General features: G+C 48.2%; 2 protein-coding genes across 2 annotated transcripts; one reads left to right on the top strand and one right to left on the bottom strand.

Annotated features, from left to right (window-relative positions):
- Nucleotides 1–13483: 13483 nt before the first annotated feature.
- DPRX (divergent-paired related homeobox) lies at nt 13484–14290 on the top strand (the record flags this gene model as incomplete). Its single annotated transcript, XM_082861897.1, has 2 exons — nt 13484–13711; nt 13832–14290. 2 exons carry the CDS (start codon nt 13484–13486, stop codon nt 14288–14290), a joined length of 687 nt encoding a protein of 228 aa, XP_082718023.1.
- A 3635-nt stretch (nt 14291–17925) lies between these two features.
- Nucleotides 17926–19369, bottom strand: LOC309976317 (interferon lambda-3-like; the record flags this gene model as incomplete). Its single annotated transcript, XM_082861896.1, has 6 exons — nt 17926–18024; nt 18113–18196; nt 18305–18448; nt 18718–18795; nt 19074–19255; nt 19360–19369. 6 exons carry the CDS (start codon nt 19367–19369, stop codon nt 17926–17928), a joined length of 597 nt encoding a protein of 198 aa, XP_082718022.1.
- Nucleotides 19370–23092: the final 3723 nt, after the last annotated feature.

Here is a 23092-nt window from a genome sequence, read left to right as displayed (position 1 = left end):
GAAGATGCTGTCAGTTTATCTCCTTTTTGGTGATTGGGTTAAGGTGGAGTCTGCCAAATTTCTCCATCATAAAGGTTTCTTTGCTTCCTTCTAGGTAATAAGTCATCTGTGGGAGGATACTGGAGGTTGTGTGAGTATCCTGCGCTCCAGCAACTTTTCACCCAAAGGTTTTAGCATCCGTGGATTACCCTCATCTGAATCATTGATTCCACTGATGGTTACAAAATGCCTTGAAGATTTTGAAATATCAATTTTTGTTCTAGCATAAACACTGCAGATTTTGCATCAAGATGGAAACATTGGGCTTCCCTGGTGGCGCAGTGGTTGAGAATCTGCCTGCTAATGCAGGGGACACGGGTTCGAGCCCTGGTCTGGGAGGATCCCACATGCCGCGGAGCAACTAGGTCCGTGAGCCACAACTACTGAGCCTGCGCGTCTGGAGCCTGTGCTCCGCAACAAGAGAGGCCACCATAGTGAGAGGCCCGCACGCCGCGATGAAGAGTGGCCCCCGCTTGCCACAACTAGAGAAAGTCCTCGCATGGAAATGAAGACCCAACACAGCCAAAAATAAATAAATTAATTAATAAACTCCTACCCCCAACATCTTCTTTAAAAAAAAAAAAAAAAAGAAACATTTTTAGCAGTCTGGTATTCTTTGACAACAACGTGGAAACAAGTTTTTCTTGCTTTTTTCTTGAAATCTTTTCGTAGCTAGATTCCCGCACAGCCTGAATCTATCTGTCTGTCTTTTTCTCTTCCTGTCCTTATTGATTTTTTCCCTCTCCTGGTTTAGAATTTCTTGGAAAGACTGGCCAAACGTCCCTATATTCTAGTGTTTGTGGAGAAATCATTCAACTCAAGTGGGCAATGAAGCTTCAGGAGCACGGAGAGGTGATGATGATAATAACTAACATTTATTGAGCACAGATGATGTGCTGAGAATTATCCTGTGGTTTATATGCATTAACTAACTTTAGATTTTCAATAGCCTTATGAGTTAGGTGTCATTTTTACTCTTATTTCAGAGGAAAGTGAGGTACAGAGAGGTTAGATGATTTGATCAAAGGCACATACCTAGTAAGTGGCAGATCTGGGACCTGAATCCAGTGATCTCACCTGAGATTATCTATCTGACTCACCTCAACTTTAACAAAGAGATTTTGTAAAGAGGAAGACTTTGAAGCAGCTCCCAAGTATCTTGCAAAAAGACTGATGTTGATATCAGTCAGGGTTCATTTCTAGAAGAAATAAACCACTCTAGCTATTCTAAACAGAAAGGAGTTTGATAGTAAGTATTAGGCACTTACTGTGATAGTTAATTTTATGTGTCAACTTGACTAGGCCATTGTGCCCAGGTATTTGGTCAAACATTATCCTGGATGCTTCCGTGAGTGTGTTTTTGGATGAGGTTAACATTTAAATCAGTGGACTTGGAGTAAAGCAGATTTTCCTCCACCATGTGGGTGGGCCTCATCCAATCAGTTGAAAGCCTGAATAGAACAAAGAACTGACCCCCTCTGAATAAGGGGAAGTTCTGCCAGCAGAAAGTCTTAGGACTTGAACTGCCACCTCCCTTCTTTCCAGGATATCCAGCTTTTCAGTGCACCCTGCAGATGTTGGACTTGCCAACTTCCATAATCATAAACCTCTGTCTGTCTCTCTCTTTCTGACTCTCTCTCTATATCTAAATCTATATCTATATCTCCTATTGGTTCTGCTTCTCTGGAGAACCCCGACTAATACACGTATCAAATCACTTAAAGGCTCAGAGGAGAAAGCTGTAGGCTTGGCCTGCAGAAATGACTCTCAAACAATGCTGCAGAACTTACTATTTCTGCCACAAACAGAAGATGGGAGTTCAAAAGACTATAGCGGGACTGTTGAATTCAAGAGCAAATGGGGAGAACTGATTATTCATCTGTAGTCTCAGCCTCCAGCTCATTTGTCTCCACTCTGCTCTATGATTATAGGGCCGAAAGCCTACAGACTACATTTTCCTGGACTCCTGTGCCATCTTCTGATTAAGTTCTGCCAATGAGGGAAGAAGGGATCAGGAACTTTCTCCCTGCTTCTAGCTCAGATCGGCATCCTCTCAGTCGCTGTGTGTCACAGCTGGGGTTCCCAGGGAGAGCACTAGGGAGGGCTCCTTCACACCTGTGAAAGAGGGAACTGAATCAGCATTGGGCAGAGGGGAAGTTGAGCTGTGATGCATTCCCAGTAAAGATCTCTCTCGACCTTGTGGCACCTCTGGCTGGCTCTTCAGAATTGTCTTGAGTTGGGGTGAAGGATCTGGGTCTTTATACCTCCCTGTTCATCAGTTATTGGATGCAGGCTGCCCTGGAGTGAGGTGTGAATTTAGGCAAAGCCGTTTCCTTCAACTCAGGCAATTCCTAAAGAGAGCCGACAGCTAAGCAATGCCAGCACCTGGAGAAGTTCTTCATTCCTGAGTGGGAGTCTGGGTCATTTATTGTAGCATCTACAACACAGTGGATAACTCTAGTTTCAGCTGGAATACTGCAGTATTCCCAGTCCTAGCTACTCTGTTCCTTCCCTAAAATATTCTAGTAGGCCAATATGCCATGCACCTTTGCATGATCAAAGAACCAGCTGCAGGGAACCTACATTTGATGATCAGAAAAATCAGCTTCACAGCTCTCCATTCAGAGCCTGTGCACCTGATGCAGGGGGCTCCCTTCAGAGGCCAGAGCATGAGCTGCCTTTGTGCCTCCTTGGAGGTTCCAGCCCCAGCTCTTGGTAATCTGGGACTCCACCAAGTGGGGCCTTATCTCTCAGACCCTGGGTTCTGAGAGTACCACCTGTCTTCTTTTGTTCCTTCAGTCCCAGAGGTGACAGTGGATTTATTCCATTACAATCTTCCAGTTACTCTGACATCCTTTTTTTGCTTATTTAGCCTTGCAAACCTCTGTGCAACTGAATATCTGAATTATTTGATTTATTTATTTATTTTTATTGAAGTGGAATTACAATGTTGTGTTAATTACTGCTGTACAGCAATGTGAGTCAGTTATACATACATATATATATATACATTCTTTTTCATATTCTTTCCGATTATGGCTTATCACAAGATATTGAATACAGTTCCCTGTGCTATACAGTAGGACCTTGCTGTTTATCCATTCTATATACACCAGTTTGCATCTGCTAATCCCAAACTCCCAATCCAATCCTCTCCCACCCCCTTCCCCCTTGGCAACCACCAGTCTGTTCTCTATGTCCCTGATTCTGTTTCTGTTTCGTAGATAGGTTCATTTGTGCCACATTTTAGATTCCACATATAGGTGATATCATATGGTATTTGTCTTTCTCCTTCTGACTTACTTCACTTAGTATGATAATCTCTAGTTGCACAAATATCTGAATTTAAAACCCTCTTGCTTGAAATAACCTAGCGTGGTTCTCTTTTCCTGACTGGACCCTGACTGATCCCTCTGCCACAAATAGCTGAAGATGGGAGATCACGAGGGTATCACTGGAACAGATGACTTCAAGAACACATCCTGTGTTGGGACTCAGTGATTATGAGGTTGTCCTATGTTTCTTTTTTTTTTTTTAAATAATTAATTAATTTTATTTATTTATTTTTGGCTGCGTTGCATCTTTGTTGCTGCGCGTGGGCTTTCTCTAGTTGCGGTGAGTGGGGGCTACTCTTCATCGCAGTGCGTGGACTTCTCATTGCGGTGGCTTCTCTTGTTGCAGAACATGGGCTCTAGGGGCGCAGGCTTCAGCAGTTGTAGCACGTGGGCTCAGTAGTTGCGGCCCGCAGGCTCAGTAGTTGCGGCTCGCGGGCTCTAGAGCACAGGCTCAGTAGTTGTGGTGCACCGGCTTAGCTGCCCTGAGGCATGTGGGATCTTCCCGGACCAGGGTTCAAACCCATGTTCCCTGCGTTGGCAGGTGGATTCTTAACCACTGCGCCACCAGGGAAGTCCCCCTACTGCTTCTTTTTCTTTTAATTTGTGGTACGCGGGCCTCTCACTGTGTGGCCTCTCCCGTTGCAGAGCACAGGCTCTGGATGCGCAGGCTCAGCGGCCATGGCTTGCGGGCCCAGCCGCTCCACGGCTTGTGGGATCCTCCCGGACCGGGGCACAAACCCACGTCCCCTGTATCAGCAGGCGGACTCCCAACCACTGCGCCACCAGGGAAGCGCCCCCCTACTGCTTCTTTTTTTTTTAATAAATTTATTTATTTATTTTTGGCTGTGTTGGTCTTTGTTGCTGCGTGTGGGCTTTCTCTAGTTGTGGCGAGCGGGGGCTACTCTTTGTTGCGGTGTGCAGGCTTATTGTCGTGGCTTCTCTTGTTGCGGAGCACAGGCTCCAGGCGTGCGGGCTTCAGTAGTTGTGGCACGTGGGCTCAGTAGTTGTGGCTCGTGGGCTCCAGAGTGCAGGCTCAGTAGTTGTGGCGCACGGGCTTAGTTGCTCCGCGGCATGTGGGATCCTCCCAGGCCAGGGCTCGAACCCGTGTCCCTTGCACTGGCAGGTGGATTCTTAACCACAGTGCCACCAGGGAAGCCCCCTACTGCTTCTTGACACCTGTGAATCTCTCTGTAGGAATTTTCTGGAATGCTGCTGCACAACAAAATCAAGACAGCGGGAGGAAAGTCTTTGTCTCATTTCTCCCTTTAAAATCTCTGTGACCAACACCTAATTGGCCAAACCTAATTTGCATCCAGAACTTGACTGGAAAGGAGTCTGAGAAAGATTTTTAAGTTTCCAGCTTCTACAATTCAGGATGGTACAGTGGAAGGAGGTTGAAAGGATGCCACTTTACCAGTTATCCCTCCTCTCCCCACTGAACAAAAGGCTCCCCGAAAGCTTTACCACCGGCAGTCGTGGTAGGCTGGTGAGGCTGGGGGCCAGATTGCAGGGGTTGAGCGAAGGATTCTGGTGAGTCTAGAAGACTTAGAGGCTGAGGTTAGTTTGAGCAAATCCAGGTTGATTGGAACAGGGCCTGAGAAAGTTGTTGGGTGGATAAGACAGAAGTGAGTGGCAGGGGAATTCCCTGGCAGTCCAGTGGTTAGGATGCCCGGCTTTCACTGCCGAGGGTCCCAGTTTGATCCCTAGTCGGGGAACTAAGATCCAGCGAGCAGTGCAGCGTGGCCAAAAAAAAAAAAAATAGAAGCGAGTGACAGAAGTATGTTACAAGGCAAAAAGGACCTTATAGATGTAATTGGGGTTTCAGACAATAAAATAGAGAGATTATCCGGGGTTATGTGAGTGGCTCATCCCATGAGCCCTTAAAAGCAGAGGACTTTCTGTGGCTGGGGTCAGAGAGTGGAGGCAGAGGGAGAAGTCAGAGAGATTCAAAGTGTGAGAAGGATTCCACCCAGGGTTGCTGGAGGGGCTGCGTAGAAAACAAGAACAGGAACACAGGCAGCCTCTAAGAGTAAAGACTGGTCCCTGCCGGACACCCAGGGAGGAAGCCGAGAACACGGCCCTACAGCGGTAAGGAGAATTCGGCCAGCAACCTGAGTGAGCTTAGAAATGGATTCTTCCCCAGAGCCTCCAGGAAGGAAGGCAGGCCTGATAACACCTTGATTTTGGCCTTGGGAGAGACCCTAAACAGAGGACCCAGTTCAACCCATTCAAAATTCTGATCTACAGGGCTTCCCTGGTGGCGCAGTTGTTGGGAGTCCGCCTGCTGATGCAGGGGACACGGGTTCGTGCCCCGGTCCGGGAAGATCCCACATGCCGCGGAGCGGCTGGGCCCGTGAGCCATGGCCGCTGAGCCTGTGTGTCTGGAGCCTGTGCTCTGCAACGGGAGAGACCACAGCAGTGAGAGGCCCGCGTACCGAAAAAAAAAAAAAATTCTGATCTACAGAAACTGTAAAATAATAAACGTGGGTTGTTTTAAACTCCTAAATTTGTGGTAAGTTATTATGGCAGCCATAAAAAATACTAAAAAAATAAAATAAAATAAGAGAGAAAAAGCCCCCAGAGGAGCACTTACCCTGCCTGATGATCTCCATGTGTGTCCTCATCAGGCTGCAGAGGAAAGATCAGTCCAGCCTGAGTGGTTTCTGAGTCCAGGGTCTATAAATGAATCACCCAGTATGTGGCCCTTTTCTGGCTTATTTCAGGAGTGCAAGGAAGGGAAGAATTACAAAGTAGCAGGAGAAAACTTTAGCAGTTGGTGATCTATTATCTTGATTGTGGTGATGGTTTCACAGATGTTTTCATATGTCAAAATTGATCAAATTGTAAACTTAAATATGTGCAGTTTATTGTATGTCAATTATATCTCAAAAAAGCTATATATAAAAAATAGGGACTTCCCTGGTGGCGCAGTGGTTAAGAATCTGCCTGCCAATGCAGAGGACATGGGTTCGAGCCCTGGTCCGGGAAGATCCCACATGCCACAGAGCAACTAAACCTGCGAGCCACAACTACTGAGCTCGCGTGCTGCAACTACTGAAGCCCGCACGCCTAGAAGCCTGTGCTCTGCAACAAGAGAAGCCACCGCAATGAGAAGCCTGTACACTGCACCACTGGCTGCAACTAGAGAAAGCCCATACACAGCAATGAAGACCCAATGCGGCCAAAATAAATAAATAAATGAATGAATAAATAAAAACAGTAAACTGATTTTAAAAAATAGTCACTCCTCATTTCAAAAAAAAAAAATAGACAAGGTTAAGACAGGAAAAGACAAGCCATGGATGGGGAGAAGATATTTGCAAAACAATGATTAGATAAAGGCTTTTTATCCAGAATATATTTTTGAAAACTTGCAACTCAATAATAAGCCAAAGAATCCAATAAAAATGAGCAAAAATTTTGAACAGACACTTCACCAACAAAGATACATAGATTGTAAATAACAGTATGAAACCATGTTCATCATTATTAGTCATTAGGGAAATGCAAGTTAAAAATCACAAAGAGGCACCACTACTCACTCACCTGAATGGTTTTAAATACAAGGACTGAAAGTACGAAGTGCTGAGGAGTTTGAGAGTAACTGGCCTGGGAACTCTATGAGGGCAGGACCTGGGCTCTCTTGGTCATCACAGTGTCCAGTCGTCACCTAGTTCAGGGCCTGTCAGAGGGTAGGTACTCACTCAGTAGATACTTATTGAGTAAGTGGACAAAATTCTTTGGGAGGACATTTCTTGATGATTTCTGGGGTCCAAGAGCAATTGGACTTTCTCTCCTAGGGGCTCCCCTGAGGTAATGTCCCACCTCAGGGGTGATGACTTTCACTATAGTTGTTGGTTCATTCCTTCATTCATTAATCACATATTTCTTTTACTTATTTATGTATTTATGTACTTATTTACTGAAGTACAATTGATTTACAATGTTAGTTTCTGGTGTACAGCAAATTGATTCAGTTTTATATATATGTACGTATACATATGTACATATATATATACACATGTATATATTCTTTTTCATATTCTGTTCCATTATATTATGTTATTATAAGATATTGAATGTAGTTCAATAGTATAGTATAGTACAGTAGGACTCTGTTGTTTATCTAATTTATATATAGTAGTTTGTATCTGGTAATCCCAAACTCCTAATTTATCCCTCCTCCCACCCCCATTTCTCTTTTGGTAACCATAAGTTTGTTCTCTATGTCTGTGAGTCTGTTTCTATTTTGTAAATAAGTTCATTTGTATCATATTTTAGATTCCACATATAAGAATCACATATTTCTTTTTTCTTTTTTTTTTTTTTGCGGTATGCGGGCCTCTCACTGTTGTGGCCTCTCCCGTTGTGGAGCACAGGCTCTGGACGTGCAGGCTCAGCGGCCATGGCTCACGGGCCCAGCCGTCCCTCAGCATGTGGGATCCTCCTGGACCGGGGCACGAACCCGTGTCCCCCGCATCGGCAGGCGGACTCTCAACCACTGCGCCACCAGGGAAGCCCCAAGAATCACATATTTCTGCCATCTGTATTATGGCATCTGCAGAGTCCAGGACTTTGTCCTCGATACTGGAATCCAGTGTGGCCCACCATCTCAGCCCTCTGAGGACTCAGAGGCCACATTAAGAAAGAGCTCATACACTCAGTATGTGTCGGGTGCAAAGTGTGTAGGAAGAAAGGTGAATGTGACTTACTGATGGAGCCAATGAACGCCTCTCAGAGGAAGAGGGGATCTCGTTAGACCTTAAAGGATAAAGAAGAATGTCTGAAACTCCACAAGGACAAGGAAGGGTCTGTCTTATCATTACTAAAACTCCAGTGACTAGTACATGGGCAGATGCAAACTGGTAAATTTTTACATAAAAGAATGCTGCTGTTTTATATGAGGCCCTCTATTTCCACACAGAAAGATTGCCTGTGTGAGGTCACCAGGAGGCATTGGCTGCAAGTAACTGGAAACACTGTCTCACCTGGGCTTAAGCATTAAGGAGAATGTATTTCATCACAATGAAGGAATCTAAATGTAGGTGGCTCTGGAGGGTAGTTAATGAATTTTTGAAGATGAAGGAAGTATGGAAGGCTTAGATTCCTTCCTTGTCTCTGATCTGCTAGTCTTAGACAATTGACTTGTCCTCAGATCCTTATGGTCCCAAGATGGCTGCTGCAGCTCCAGGCATCACATGGAGATACAGCGACGTCTAGGGTAAGAAGGGGATGGAAGGATCTCCTGGTCCTATTAGCAACCAGGAACCCTGTCTTGAATATGTAGGTTGATGCTCTGCATTCACTTCAACTTCCCTCTTGTACGCCGTCCTGCCTGCAGGGGCTGAAAGGTTTAAAACAACTTTTCTGACTCCGGTGCAGCTGGGATCTGCCTTACATTTGGGTTCTTCCAACCAGATGCACTCAGACAAGATTTGAATGATGGACGAGGGGTGGAGGCCATTCTTCTGCTGGCTCTACCCCCATGGAAGTGTCTGCTTTTTTGTGGTGGTCTTTCTGATCATAGCAGTTTCCAGATGGCAGTTGTCCCATAACTGTGACAGATCCCTGGTGTGTGGCCTGTGGCCTTCCTGATCATGGCAGTGGAAGCCAATTCCTAATTAAGCAGTCAGGATCCTGATCCTAGAAAGGAAGTGGGCCTTTGAAAAGCTCTGGTTTATGGTTTGGCTCTTAAAGTTATACCTGAATGGTCAACACAGAGTCTATTTGTTCAACCTTCCTGACACTTCTGTAAGCCACTTGTCACCCTATAATAAATCCTTTACTGCAGACATTAACCAGAATTGGTCCTGGTCTCTGTAGTGAACTGTATAAGTTTGCCATGGCTACTGTAACAAATTACCTCCAATTTTGTGGCATAAAACAACAGATATTTATTCTCTCGCCTTTGTGAGGCCAGAAAGCTATAATCAGGACCATTGGGCCAAAATCAATGTGTTAGCAGAGCCATGCTCCTTCTGGCAGCTCTAGGAGAGAATCTGTTCCTCGCCTCTTCCAGCTTCTGGTGGCTGCCGGCACTCCTTGGCTTGTGGCTGCATCCTCCATGTCTGCCTCCCTGGTCATGTTCCTTCCTCCTCTTCTGTGTGTGTAATCTCCCTCTCTCTCTCTCTCTCTTTTCTTTTCTTTTTTGGCCATGCAGCTTGAGGGACCTTAGTTCCCAGACCAGGGATCGAACCCGGGCCCTTGTCAGTGAAAGCACAAAGTCCTAACCACTGGACCGCCAGGGAATTCCCTCCCTTTGTGTCTCTCTTATCATGATGCTTGCCATAGCATTTCAGTCTCACCCTGATAATCCAGGATAATCCCATCTCAAAAACTTAATTTAATCACATCTAAAAAATCCTTTTTTTTTTTCCCCCAAATAAGGTCACATTTACAGGTTCCAGGGATTGGGACATGGATATCTCTGGGAGAGCCATTTTTCAGCCTACCGCATGAAACACCATAAAACCTTTCTTAGAGGGCTTCCCTGGTGGCGCGGTGGTTAAGAATCCGCCTGCCAATGCAGGGGACACAGGTTCGATCCCTGGTCCAGGAAGATCCCACATGCCGTGGAGCAACTAAGCCCGTGTGCAACAATGACTGAGCCTGTGCTCTAGAGCCCACGAGCCACAACTACTGAAGCTCACGCGCCTAGAGCCCATGCTCCGCAACAAGAGAGCCACCGCACCGAGAAACCTGCACACCTCAACGAAGAATAGCCCCCGTTAGCTGCAACTAGAGAAAGCCCGCGCGCAGCAACGAAGACCCAACAGAGCCGAAAGAAAGAAAGAAAGAAAAAAAACAAAAACAAAACCTTTCTTAGAGCATCCACCTCCCCGCAAGCCAAACTCCCCTAATCATGGGACAACTGGATCACTGTGAAACACGTCCTCTCTCCTTTTGTTTTTTGACCACGCCGTGCGTCACGAGGGGATCTTAGTCCCCTGACCAGGGTTCAAACCCGTGCCCCCCTGCAGTGGATACACTGAGTCTTAACCACTGGACCACCAGGGAAGTCTGAAAACATGTCCTCTCTTTTCCCTCTAGATTCACTCTCCACTCTGCTCTAGGTCCGGGAATGTGGATTACATCAGTTGGGACTCCCTTGCCTTCTGTCTTCCAGCTGGGTTCAGCAGTGGGAGGTGTTAGCAGAATATTGGAGAGAGGAAAAGAGAGCAGGTGGGTATTGACTCTCCTACTTCCCTGATGGGCTGTGGGCTGGCAGCAGTGATGTTCCAGAATCTCTGTCAGGGGACTGGTAACCGCTCCCTCCCAGGCCCCTTCTGGTGGTTTAGGAACAGTGATAGCTTCCGGCTGTTGGGTGGGCCCAGATGCTGCCCTGTGTTGGTTTCCCCTAACGGTACCCCACATCTGTACTTTGTTGCTTAAATAACTCCCTTACCCCATTTGACCATTTGGTCTCCTGCGGGGATCCTGGCTGACGCAGACACAGAGCCAAGCCTACAGGAGTCTTTAGCAAGAGGGCTCGTGTAGGTTGGTTTAGGTCAGTCAAGAACGACGTGGGGGGGCTTCCCTGGTGGCGCAGTGGTTGAGAGTCCGCCTGCCGATGCAGGGGACGCGGGTTCGTGCCCCGGTCCGGGAAGATCCCACGTGCCGCGGAGCGGCTGGGCCCGTGAGCCATGGCCGCTGAGCCTGCGCGTCCGGAGCCTGTGCTCCGCAACGGGAGAGGCCACAACAGTGAGAGGCCCGTGTACCGCAAAAAAAAAAAAAAAAAAAAAAGAATGACGTGGGGGAAGGGCCGTGCCACAAAGAATGACGTGAGAGATTTTTGCTGGGCTGGCAACTACCGTGTCTCCTTTATCCATTTTAGGGATTAGGGCCCTAGGATAAAGCTTCCTGTCTTCTTGGACAGTTCACATGTTAGAAAAAAATTTTAATGGTGATAGATTGATTTAATAACGAGTCCTTAGGTTGTGCCAGGGACTGTGCCTTGGTACTTGACATGATTTACCACATTTAATTCCCACTACCACCCAGTGACGAAGGATATTATAATATAGTTTACTGATGGGAAACTAAAAGTTTAACTGACTAGCCCAAGGTCATGCAGTAACTAAGCGAGCAGAAGTTGGGATTCTAAGATCTCTGTGACCTCAGAGCTTGCATTTTTAACCACTACAACCATACTGTCTCCTTTATCGTACTTGAGATACTTCTGTCCACCAGGTGAGATGCTAATTGCTTTACGTATATTGTTTCTAATTTACAGAAGAACCTGTCTATGTGAATGCATGTCACCATCATCTCACACCCAAACTCCCTCCTCTACTCTTAGGCATTCCTGGGTGCTCTCCACTTATGAGGCCTGAACTTTTAGAAACATAAACTGGAGCAGTTGCTTCTTTGCTTAAAACTCTGCAGTGACTGCCTGTGTATCTTCCAGGAAAATCCAAGTGCTTGAAGATCTCACAGACATCCAAGGCCCTGGTCCCTATCTACCTGTCTAACTTCACTCCTAGCCACCTCTTCGTGGAGTTCTGGACTGCAGCACACTGGCCTCCTTTCTGTTCTTCAAATTTTAATGACCAGCTCCCTCCCCAGTCTGAAGCTCCCCGAGGAGAGGGGCCTGTGGCTCTGTATTCCCAATACTGGCAAATAACAGGCAGCTAGGAAATACTGTCCATGTATATAATGAATGGATGACTGAATGGCTGCGTGGATGAATAAATGAACCTTTCAAAGAGAGGTATCCCTAAGGTATTTTCAGATGAAGAAATCTAGAGGCCAGGAAAGGCAAATATATTACTAAATGTCACTCAGCAGATGAATGTTCCATCTGGGTATCAAATTCAGGTCTGAGTTCAAAGTTGGGCTTCCTCCAGTCACACTGTCTCAGAATGACTGCTCCCACTAGTAAGTGTAACACCATCTGATAATGAAAATGAATTGACACCGGGAGAAAAGATTGACACCAGAGGTACAGGGTTTGCAAACACGAGGACACATAAACAGCAGGAACCAAAGTATCATAACTGGGAACTTTGACATCTGTGATCCCCAAATCCCTCAGGGAACGAGACCTGCTCAGGTGGGGAAGTCCAAGAGCGACAGATTTATAAAATCCCCAAAAGGCGTTGGGGATTCACATTAGAGGACCAGGCCTGTAATGGTCAGAGGAGCCCAGGCAATTATGTCAGACTGGTTCATGGTATGTGGGGGTCAGTGACCAAAGCAACCCAGGAATGAAGTCTTCTGCTGACCACCTTGAAAGATATTGTGGCCATGCATCCCACGGAAATGTCACTGCATCCAGGGAGCTCGTTCTGGTCTTGGGAAAGAATCCATGCCTCTTGCACCCAGTGTGGGTGGGTCAAGGTTCAGCCGATGGTGGCAGACAAGCCGCCTGTAAGTGCCCTGCTCAGCATGCCCAGCTGAGCTCCCAGCCAACAGCTGCCCTGTGGGTGAGCCATCAGCTCCCTCCAGCCCTGTCAAGCCTTCAGGTCAATCAAATCCCAGCTGACATCCAACTGCAACCATGGGAGAGACCCCAGGTGAAAAATCACTCACCTGAGGGAAAACAGGAGGAGGAGAAAGGCACGGCATGGACAGGTGAGAGGGTGCTGTCTTACTTCCCCACAGACAGCAATTGCCAACTCTGAACAAAATATTAAAAAACAAAACAGAGCTTCCCTGGTGGCGCAGCGGTGGAGAGTCCGCCTGCCGATGCAGGGGACACGGGTTCGTGCCCCGGTCCGGGAGGATCCCACATGCCGCGGAGCGGCTGGGCCCGTGAGCCATGGCCGCTGAGCCTGCGCGTCTGGAGCCTGTGCTCCGCAACGGGGGAGGCCACGACAGTGAGAGGCCCGCGTACCGCAAAAACAAAACAAAACAAAACAAAACAAAAACCCAACTATTTGAAGGCACTGGAGAGAAACCAGACACAGGCAGAAGCTGGAGGGGATTCAGCATTTTAAGGAATGGAAGACATTGGGAATTTCCTGGTGGTCCAGTGGTTTGGACTGTGACCTCCACTGCAGGGGGCACGGGTTCGATCCCTGGTCGGGGAACTAAGATCCTGCAAGCCGAGCGGCATGGCCAAAAATAAAATAAAGAATGGACTTTTTCGCTTATTACTAGACCACAGCATGGAAGCACAGCTAGATTACAGGGTGTTAGATCCAGACGACCTTTCAAAAGGAAAGTACCAGAAGCATCCAAAAAGGAAACGATCTATGTTCACGAAGAAACATTTGGCAGATTTGAACTTCCTTTTCAATAAAAACCCATACCCTACCCCTAGCCTTCAGAGAGAAATGGCCTCAAAAATGGACATACATCCAACAGTCCTGCAGGTTTGGTTCAAGAATCGTAGAGCGGGGCTTCCCTGGTGGTGCAGTGGTTGAGAGTCCGCCTGCCGATGCAGGGGACGCAGGTTCGCGTCCCGGTCCAGGAAGATCCCACATACCGCGGAGCGGCTGGGCCCGTGAGCCATGGCCGCTGAGCCTGCGCATCCGGAGCTTGTGCTCCGCAACGGGAGAGGCCACAACAGTGAGAGGCCCGCGTACCGCAAAAAAAAAAAAAAAAGAATCGTAGAGCAAAACTCAAGAAAGGCAAATACTGAGGATTTTCAGTCAGAACAACAAGAAGCTCAACAGCCATTATCTGAGGTGGGAGGCGAGATCAGCTCTTCCAAGGGAAATATGGATACACCTCCCAGGTCCCCTGATGGTACCTCCCCTGCATCTCTAGTTTATATGGATCTTCCAATACCTTCCTTCCAACTCAGCAGGTGGCGCAATTTGAAGGCTGTCACAGACCATTCTCTTGGCCACAAAATGGTCCATTCTGGCTACTGCCAAGACCCTAATATATACTGCCTCTATCCCATTTTGGAATCCCAAGCTCTCTCCACAAGCTTCAATTCTAATTCTTTTGGCTCTTTTTCGCCATAAAGATCTTAGAGAAGCCAGACACGGAAAGTCATATATGATTTGTAATGATTCCCATACAAGGGAATACTTTTCAGCAGTGAAAGGAAAAAACAAGATATACACGACGTGGATGCAGTTCAAGACCAATATGTTGAGTGAAAGAAAAAAGAACCCACACAACAGAGTACACAGTGTATAATTCTGGATAATTCCCACTACATGAATTTGTAGAGCAGCAGGAAAAACTAGTCTACAGCAGCCAGAAGCAGACTAGTGACTGTCTATGTCGTAGAAAGAATTGAGTTGAAAAAGGCACAGGATGATGTAGAGGTTTCATGTCTTTTTTTTTTTTTTTTGGCCACTCCGTATGGCTTGCAGGATCTTATTTCCCTGAACCCGGCCCACAGCTGTGAAAGCGCTGAGTCCTAACCACTAGACCTCCAGGGAATTCCTCTCACGTCTTAAAATGTCAGTTACTTAGGTGTAAAATTCATCAGAGCACTACATTTTATACTTGAAAGCTGCAAGAGACTGGATCTTAAATGTTCTCACCACAAAAAAGAAATGAGAATTATGTGATGGGATGGATGGAGGTGTTAGCTAATGCTACGGTGGTACTCATTTTGCCGCATATAAATGTATCAAATCAACATGTGGTATACCTTAAACTTAGGTGAGGTTATGTGTCCATCATATCTCATTAAAGCTGAAGGAAAAAAAAAACAATGGAACACACTATGTGAGATCAAGTTCATATGGCTTTTCCTCTGAGGACGCACCTCCGTTCGTGTGGCAAGGGACAGCTTGAACTCAAGCAGAAAAACAGTCATTTATTTATTTATTTTTTCGCGGTACGCGGACCTCTCACTGTTGTGGCCTCTCCCGTTGCGGAGCACAGGCTCCGGACGCGCAGGCTCAGCGGCCATGGCTCACGGGCCCAGCCGCGGACGCGGCATGTGGGATCTTCGCAGACCGGGGCACGAACCCGTGTCCCCTGCATCGGCAGGCGGACTCTCAACTACTGCGCCACCAGGGAAGCCCAGAAAACCTGTCATTGACTTGAAGTATCAGACCCTAGAGTTCAGGGCAGCAAGAGTAGTTGGAAACTGAGAGGAGAAATCCTAATATGGAGGGAGCCCCAGAGAAAGAGGACCTAAGTCCGTATATAAATTACCCTTGAATCTTTCATGTACTGAAAGAAAAAGAAAGCTGTCAACACAGAATTCTATATCCACTGTAAATATCCTAGAAAATTGGCAAAATAAGATGGCTGCTCTCATTTCTGTCATTCAGCAAGAGTGGAGACAGGAAACGAGGAGGGCATTGCCATTTCCTTTAAAGGACCAACTCATAAGGTGCTCAGATTGCTTTCACTCATTTTCATGGGCCAAAACATAGTGCCATAGATGCAGGGAAAGCTGGAAAATGTTGTCTTTAGTAGAGCACTCTTAAATCCACTAGGTAAAGGAAGAAGGGATAACAGATATAGAGACAGCTAGCTGGAGTCTCTGCCATCCAGCTTTATAGACAATTATGTGGTTGTGTGATGGCTGGAGCTGTGGCAGCCATCTTATCACCATGAGGGGAGACAGTACTGATACACTGAGGTTGGAGGAGCAGCCAGATGGAAAAACCCTGGCTCTACTATGACATCACGCTCTCTAAACTGGCGCACTTCAGTATAAATATTATGTGAGCCACGCACACCATTTAAAATTTTCAGTAACCATGCTTAAAAAGTTAAAAAATATATATGAAATTAATTTAAAATATACTTTATTTGACCCAGTATACCCAAAATATAATTTAAATATACAATCAATGTAAAATTATTAATGATTTAAAATCTTTTAAACAGTAAATAAAAATTCTGTATGTACACACATCTGTTTCCTAGCTCTATCCACTGAGAGAGTATAGAAGCAATGATATCCTTGTAGCAATCAGTTCACCCAGGTCTTGGTTTCTAAATACTGTTCTCCACTAAAAGGAACCAGAGCTCCTTGGGGAAATGGCCAGAGTTACAGAGATGAGGCAGGATAATTACAAAAGGAGCCTGGGAATCTGATACCAGAAAGCGAGGAGGTGCTCAACAAATGATGGGGACACATCAAAAGGACACGAGCCCTCTTGAAAAGGTTCCCATTGGCCTCATCTGGGACAACTTGAGCATCACAATAAATGATAGTAAAGAACTACAATTATAAAATAATAACTCATGAGTCCATGTTGATATAAAGCCATTGGTAAATACATGAATCAGGAAGGGGAGGAAAGCTCTTCCTAAGAGTAGAATGTCGAGTAAGAAATGTAGAAAGAATGATGACATGAGAGGCTCACTATTTGGTAATGGTCATAATAGTAACCGTAAGGCAAACTTCAACAATGGATGCTAAAATGAATGGGTCAGAGTTTGAGAAGTAACGGGAATTTACATGGTCCCAAACTCTCTCCACATCCTTATTAACGACAAAGAGAAAACATAGTAAGCATACAGTGGAGAAACGAGGCAGGCAACATCTGAAAAAAGAAAGATAAGAAAAGTAAGAAGTCGTTAAATTCTGGGGGATATTTTATACTTAGAGCACAGCTCGGCTTGCACTAGTTACCTTTCAAGTGCACAATGGCTACCTGTGATCTGGGAGCCATACTGGAAGCTCAGCTTAAATGGACCCTGCTGTTTGAGATTTCTCATCCTGTACAATAATAAATGTTCTCATTATTAAGGCACTTGGAGTTAATATTACTTTATTTATAACAATGCAATCTAATGACACCATCATACCGTCACACACATACTGTGGGAGGATGAATTATGGCCCCCAAAGATGCCAACCCGCAATCTCAGACCTATGAACATCCCCTGTTACGTGCCAAAGGGACTTTGCAGATGTAATTAAGATTTACGGACTCTAAAAGAGAGAAATTATCCTGGATTCCCTGAGGGGACCCAGTCTAAACACACGAGTTCTTAAGAGCAGAGAACTTTCTCAGGCTGGAGGTAGAAGAGAAATGTGGCAGAAGGAGAAATGAGAGGGATTCCAAGCATGAGAAGGATTTGACTCACCGTTACAGACTCTGGGATGTAGGGTCAATGTGCAGGGACCAGAAAGAAGTTGCAAAGAGCTAAGGATGGGCCCTCACAGCCAGCAAGGAAAAAGGATCTCAGTCTGACAAGCGCAAGGAACAGAATTCTGCCAACAACTTAAATGAGTTTGGAAGAGGATCCTGCACAGAACCTCCGAAACAATCCAGCCAGCGACACTTTGATCAGCCTTGTGAGACCCACAGCAGGGAAATTAGCTGAGCCCACCCAGATTTCTGACCTGCAGAAACGTAAGATAATGAATTTGTGTTGTGTCGTGATGCTCAGTTTGTGAGAATTTGTTATGGCGGCAAAGAAAAACCAACACACACACACGCACACGCACACACACACACACACAGTCCCACACCACAAAGAGCATCTTTTCTTCATCGTTTATTTGTACAGTTTTTATAAAAAGTAGAAAAATAAAAATTTTATGGGGTCTGAGCTTGAGAAATTACACACATAAATATAAAAATAGTGATTTGGAGGCAATAAATTAAAAAAGGGTTTTGACACATAAATAATATCGAAGATGCTGAGACACATTGCAGGTGGGTCTCTGGGGTCAGACACACTGGTCTCCACTGGCAACACATTTCAGGTCCCGGGTGAGGAGGCGGAAGAGGTTGAACACGACAGAGGCTTCGAGGCAGTCCCGGGACTCCTGGGGGCAGAGGGGGATGGCTCAGTAGCTCCCACGTCTGGGCTCCCAGCTGAGCCCAGCCATCGGTTTCCCCTCCCCGGTCGCTCACCTTCTTCGGGGCCTCCTGGAGCCGGTGCAGCCAGTGGTGGAGGCGGCCCCGGGGCCTGGGGCCTGCTGTGGGCCGAGCTGGGACCTGTGGGCAGAGGAGGGTGGTGTTGAGGGTGTGAGGCAGGGCCTGGGACAGAGGGGCACGTACACGTGGCCAGAGCCCAGACGCGCCCCGGGTGCCCCGAGCGCTCACACAGGCCTGGAGCTTGGAGTGGATGTGGTGCAGCGTGTGAAGGGGCTGGTCCAGGATGTGATCCAGGGATGAGTTAGCCGTAGCCTCCAGGACATTCAGTGTCAGGGCCAGCTCCGCCTCCAAGGCCACAGGGCGCTCCCACACCTGAGGAGGAGACAGAAGACAGGTGAGAGTTGCACGTGAGCGAGAACAGGCGAGGAGGCACAGGTGAGGGGGACAGAGGAAGGGACAGTGGAAGGTGAAAGTCGGGGTCAGGTGAGAGCCGATGTGGTTGGCTGAGGGGAAGGGGTCAGGGGACGGGTGGGGAGGGCAGGGAGAGGAGGACATGAGGGAAGGAGGAGGTGAGGGGCCACCTGCAGGGCCGGAGCAGGGCGAGCAGGTGAGGGCAGGCGGGCCTGACTCTCCCAACTCACCTGCAGCTGCCTCAGGTCCCGGGTCCTGGGGAAGAGGCGGGAGCTGCAGTTCCAGTCCTTCTGCAAGAGCGACTCTTCCTGGAGAGCAAGGGCAAGGTCAGCCCATGGGGGGAGGGACAGAGGGAAGACCCCAGGGAGACTGCAGGATGGCCAACAACAGGAGGACGGGAGGTTGACTTCCAGAAGGACCGCAGAGGCAGGTCCATCCCAGGAGGACAGGAGATCGCCCACCGCGGGGAGGGTGGAGGTCAGCCCAGTGCGGGGAGGGCAGGCCCACCTTCAGCCCAGGTAGCCTGGGAGCACAAGAGGGAGGGGTGGCGGGTCGCCCACTGCAGGAGGGGTCGGGAGAGACTCACAAAGGCATCCTTGGCCCTCTTGAAGGCCTGCAGCTCTTGTGGGGACAGAGACTTGAACTGGGCCATGTGGCAGCCCCTTGCACCTGGGAGGGCCCCGAGGGGTGAGGGCACAGGAACCGCTCCTGTCCTGCTCAGCGCCACGGTCATCAGCACCAGCAGCAGCCTGCAGCCGGGGGCCACGTCTGTGTTAAGGAAGGACAGAAGGTGAGGGGAGGGAGGGCGTCGCGGGGGGGAGGGGGGAGGCTCTGGGGAGGCGAGGGTCCCAGACAATGATGTAGGGGCTGACCCAGCTTCATTCCTGCTCTCTGGTCTCTGCAGCAGATGGGGATCAAGTGTGGGCTCTGAGGCTGCCGCCTGGGGTCTCTCAGTCTCGTCCGGCGTCTCTGACTTCAGCCTCCTCCTCTGGATCTCAGCTCGCTGCTCTGTCCTCGTCTCTGAACTTCCAGCTCCGTCTCAGGTGGAATTCCTGCCTGAGTTCCATGGCGCAGCTTTTAGCCTGTGCAGCTGGGCAATCCCAGCTGATGTAGGAAAAGTGAAAACACAGCTAGAGGCTGACCCTGGAAATAGGGGAGGCGAGGACTGGGAAAGCCCAGAGCGGGGCGGGGCCTGTGAGCCCTGTGAGCTGCTCAGGGAAAGAGAAACTGACATGGATTCATGTCCCATTTCACCTCCAAGAAAGTGAGTAAGGAAGTCAAAATCAGGGCTGGGGCAGCTTCAGCCCCACACGGCGGGTCTCCTGCGCCGGTGCCCAGGTTGATCTAGGACTGCGGTGGGGAGGGGACAGAGGGACTTCCTTTTTGGCAGAGTCCCCAGTACAGGGAGTAGAGGGAAAAGGCACCTGTAGGAGGTGTTGCCATGAAGAGCCTGGAACTTCCAAGAGGGAGGCTGTCTAGGAGACGGCAGAAGGTCCAGGGGTGCTGCTGCGGGTGGGAGGGAGAGTGAGAAAGGCAAAACACTCGCGAATTCAGAGAGGACACCAGCTGCTCCCCACCCTTCCCCACCTGGTACCTATAGAGACAGCGTGGGGGAGGTCGGGAGCCTGCACCGACCTGCTCTCTGACTGTCAGGCGCACAAGGACCCAGGAATAGGAGGATGTGCTATGAAATTGAGCTGTGACCAGTACTTCAGGGAAATCAGGTGGGGTTGAGAAAAATGCCTTCATTCATTCACCAAGTACCTATTTGCCCTCCCATCCCCGCTTTGGGTCAGACCCTGCTCAAGGTGCCAGGAAGAAAGCATTGAAAAAAGAAAAGACGTGAAACAATCCTTCATGGGGCTTTTTACTGGAGAGAGGAACAAGGTAGTACCTGTCTGGGACACGGGGATAAGGCATGTGCTATGTATTACGTTAGGTAAAATCAGATAACGGAAAATGAAAGAAGTGAAGCAGGGACGAGAGCAGAGTGTGAGAGGAAATCTGTATTTAATAAGGTCATGAAATGACATTTGAGGGAAGACCTAAAGGAAGTGAGCGAGGGAGGTCTGTGGAGATCTGAGGGGGAGCCTTCCAGGAAAAGGGAACAGTCAGTGAAAAAGAGAAACAGAGACACGCCCCTCCCTCTGGGAGCCTGTGCATGTCTCACCCTGTTCACAGAGGCTCTGCCTCATATGGTTTGTTTTCTTTGTTGTTGTTGTTGTTGTTTTTGGCCGCGCTGCCTGCAGGATCTCAGTTCCCCGAGCAGGGATTGAACCGGGCCCTCGGCAGTGAAAGCTCGGCGTCCTGACCACTCGAATGGCAGGGAATTCCCTCACAACGTGCTACTGAATACTCATGGTAGCACCAAGGACATCCTGTGCTTTGCCTACATTGCAAATACAGAGGAAACTGCAGGGACTCAGAGGAGTTAAGAGACTTCTCCAAGGTCACATAGCAAATAAGTGGTGAGGGCAGGATATTAACTGAGTTCTGTCTGACACCAGAGAGTAACCACTACACTCAACGGCCCCAGTGTAGCGACATCTCCTGACTGGAGGTAATGGACGTCTCGAACAGAAGGTGTGGAGTCCTTTTGACTATTACTCCCACCCCCTCTTTCCCTCATTCATAATTCCGGGGAGAGGGTGGACCAAAGTCCTCATTTGGGAATGTCTTTGAGCTCTGATACGTAATATTTTTTAGAAATTTTTTTTATTGGAGTATAATTGCTTTACGATGTTGTATTAGTTTCTGCTGTACAATGAAGTGAATCAGCCATATGTATGCCTATATGCCCTCCGTCCTGGACCTCATTCCCACGCCCCCATCCCACCCCTCTAGGTCGTCACAGAGCACTGAGCTGAGCTTCCTGTGCTTTAGAGCAGGTTCCCACTAGCTAGCTATTTTACGCATGGTAGTGTATATATGTCAGTCCTACCCTCCCACTTCGTCCCACCCTCCCCTGCCCCCACTCTGTCCACATGTCCATTCTCTAGGTCCATGTCTCTATTCCTGCTCTGCAGATAGGTTCACCTGTAACAGCAGGTGGACTTCCCTGGGGGTCCAGTGGGTAAGACTCTGTGCAGGGGGCCCGGGCTCCATCCGTGGGAGAGGAACTAGGTCCTGCATGCATGCCGCAACTCAGACCCAGAGCAGCCAAAATAAATAAACTTTTTTTTTTTTTTTTCTGTACGCGGGCCTCGCACTGTTGTGGCCTCTCCCGTTGCGGAGCACAGGCTCCGGATGCGCAGGCCCAGCGGCCATGGCTCACGGGCCCAGCTGCTCCGCAGCATGTGGGATCTTCCCGGACCAGGGCACGAACCCGTGTCCCCTGCATCGACAGGCGGACTCTCAACCACTGCACCACCAGGGAAGCCCAATAAACATGTTTTTTGAAAAATAAAAGCAACAGCAGGGATGTGCCCAAGTCACCTACCAGTGTTCTTTCTGGGCAGTTTCTATTAATTGCATCGGCCTTACATCAGGGGAGGATGCATTACAACAACTGTGAATCCTGAAAATTGACAAATTATCTCAAAATCCCTCAACATCATACTGTTTCTCTTAGAAAGGAAGTTCAGGGGAGTGGTTAGGAGCATGGGAGCTGGAGCTAGACTCTGGGGCTCAAACCTGGCTCTGACCCTCTCTAGCTGTGTGACCTTGGCAAACAGCCTTTGCAGTTGGCCACGAAGATTGCCCATCCACAGATGCAGACAGATTTTAAAAGTGCAATTGTTCTGCATTTACGTGTGTGATTATTTAATGGAGACCCATTATTAAGGCCATTCTGTGGCTTCAGCTGGAAGCTTCAGAAACATTATTTCAATGTATAGTACTCACTGCAAGGGAAGTGTAACAATGCCATGGCATAAATGAGTAAACTGAGGCTCAGAGAGAAGTAATTTGCCCAGACACGCAACACTTAAGGGGCAGGGGCAGAACTGAAACTCAGGTCACCTGATTTCCCTGTCTCAGCATTTTGTGCTGAACAGCCCCCCTCAAAATGATCACGGAATAAACAACCCAAAGTAATGTAAAAATAGTTAATAATTCGCAATAAATTAACAACAGGAGACAGAACGGCAAATACACACAGGAACTTCATAAACACAAAACACGCTTAAGTAACGGAACTCAAAAAACTACTTATCCAGAGGACTTTTGGCCCTTTCACTACCCAGTCCCTCAGGGAAAGAGACTTCCCCAGCGGGGACGTCCAAGAGTCACATATTCATGGAATCGCAAAGCGGGCACTGAAGGTTCAAAGCAGGGCTGGGACCTGTCATGAGACAGGGCTGTTCCTGTAACCACAGAAGTAGAAACCGGTCCATGGTACGTGGTGGTCAGCGACCAAGGCGGACACGGACTCCAGTCTTTTCCTGCCAGCCCGGGCCCTGGAAGATCTTAGGGCAACGCATCCCGCGGAAATATCGCTGCTTCCGGGGGAACTCGTTGTGGTCTTTGGGAAAAGGGCGCCTCTGGCGCCAGCGCCGGTGGGTCCAGGCTGAGAGATCCGCCTTGTCCGATGGGGCCACGGAGGAGGGCGGCGTCCGCAGCCAGGCGCCCCCAGACTTTCGGGTCCCAGGCGGAGCCGCGGCGGGA

The sequence above is a fragment of the Leucopleurus acutus genome (assembly GCF_964270905.1).
Source record: "Leucopleurus acutus genome assembly, chromosome: 20".
NCBI lineage: Eukaryota > Metazoa > Chordata > Mammalia > Artiodactyla > Delphinidae > Leucopleurus > Leucopleurus acutus.
The sequence above is the reverse complement of the archived record's forward strand: the minus strand, read 5'-3'. Positions and strand labels throughout refer to the sequence as shown.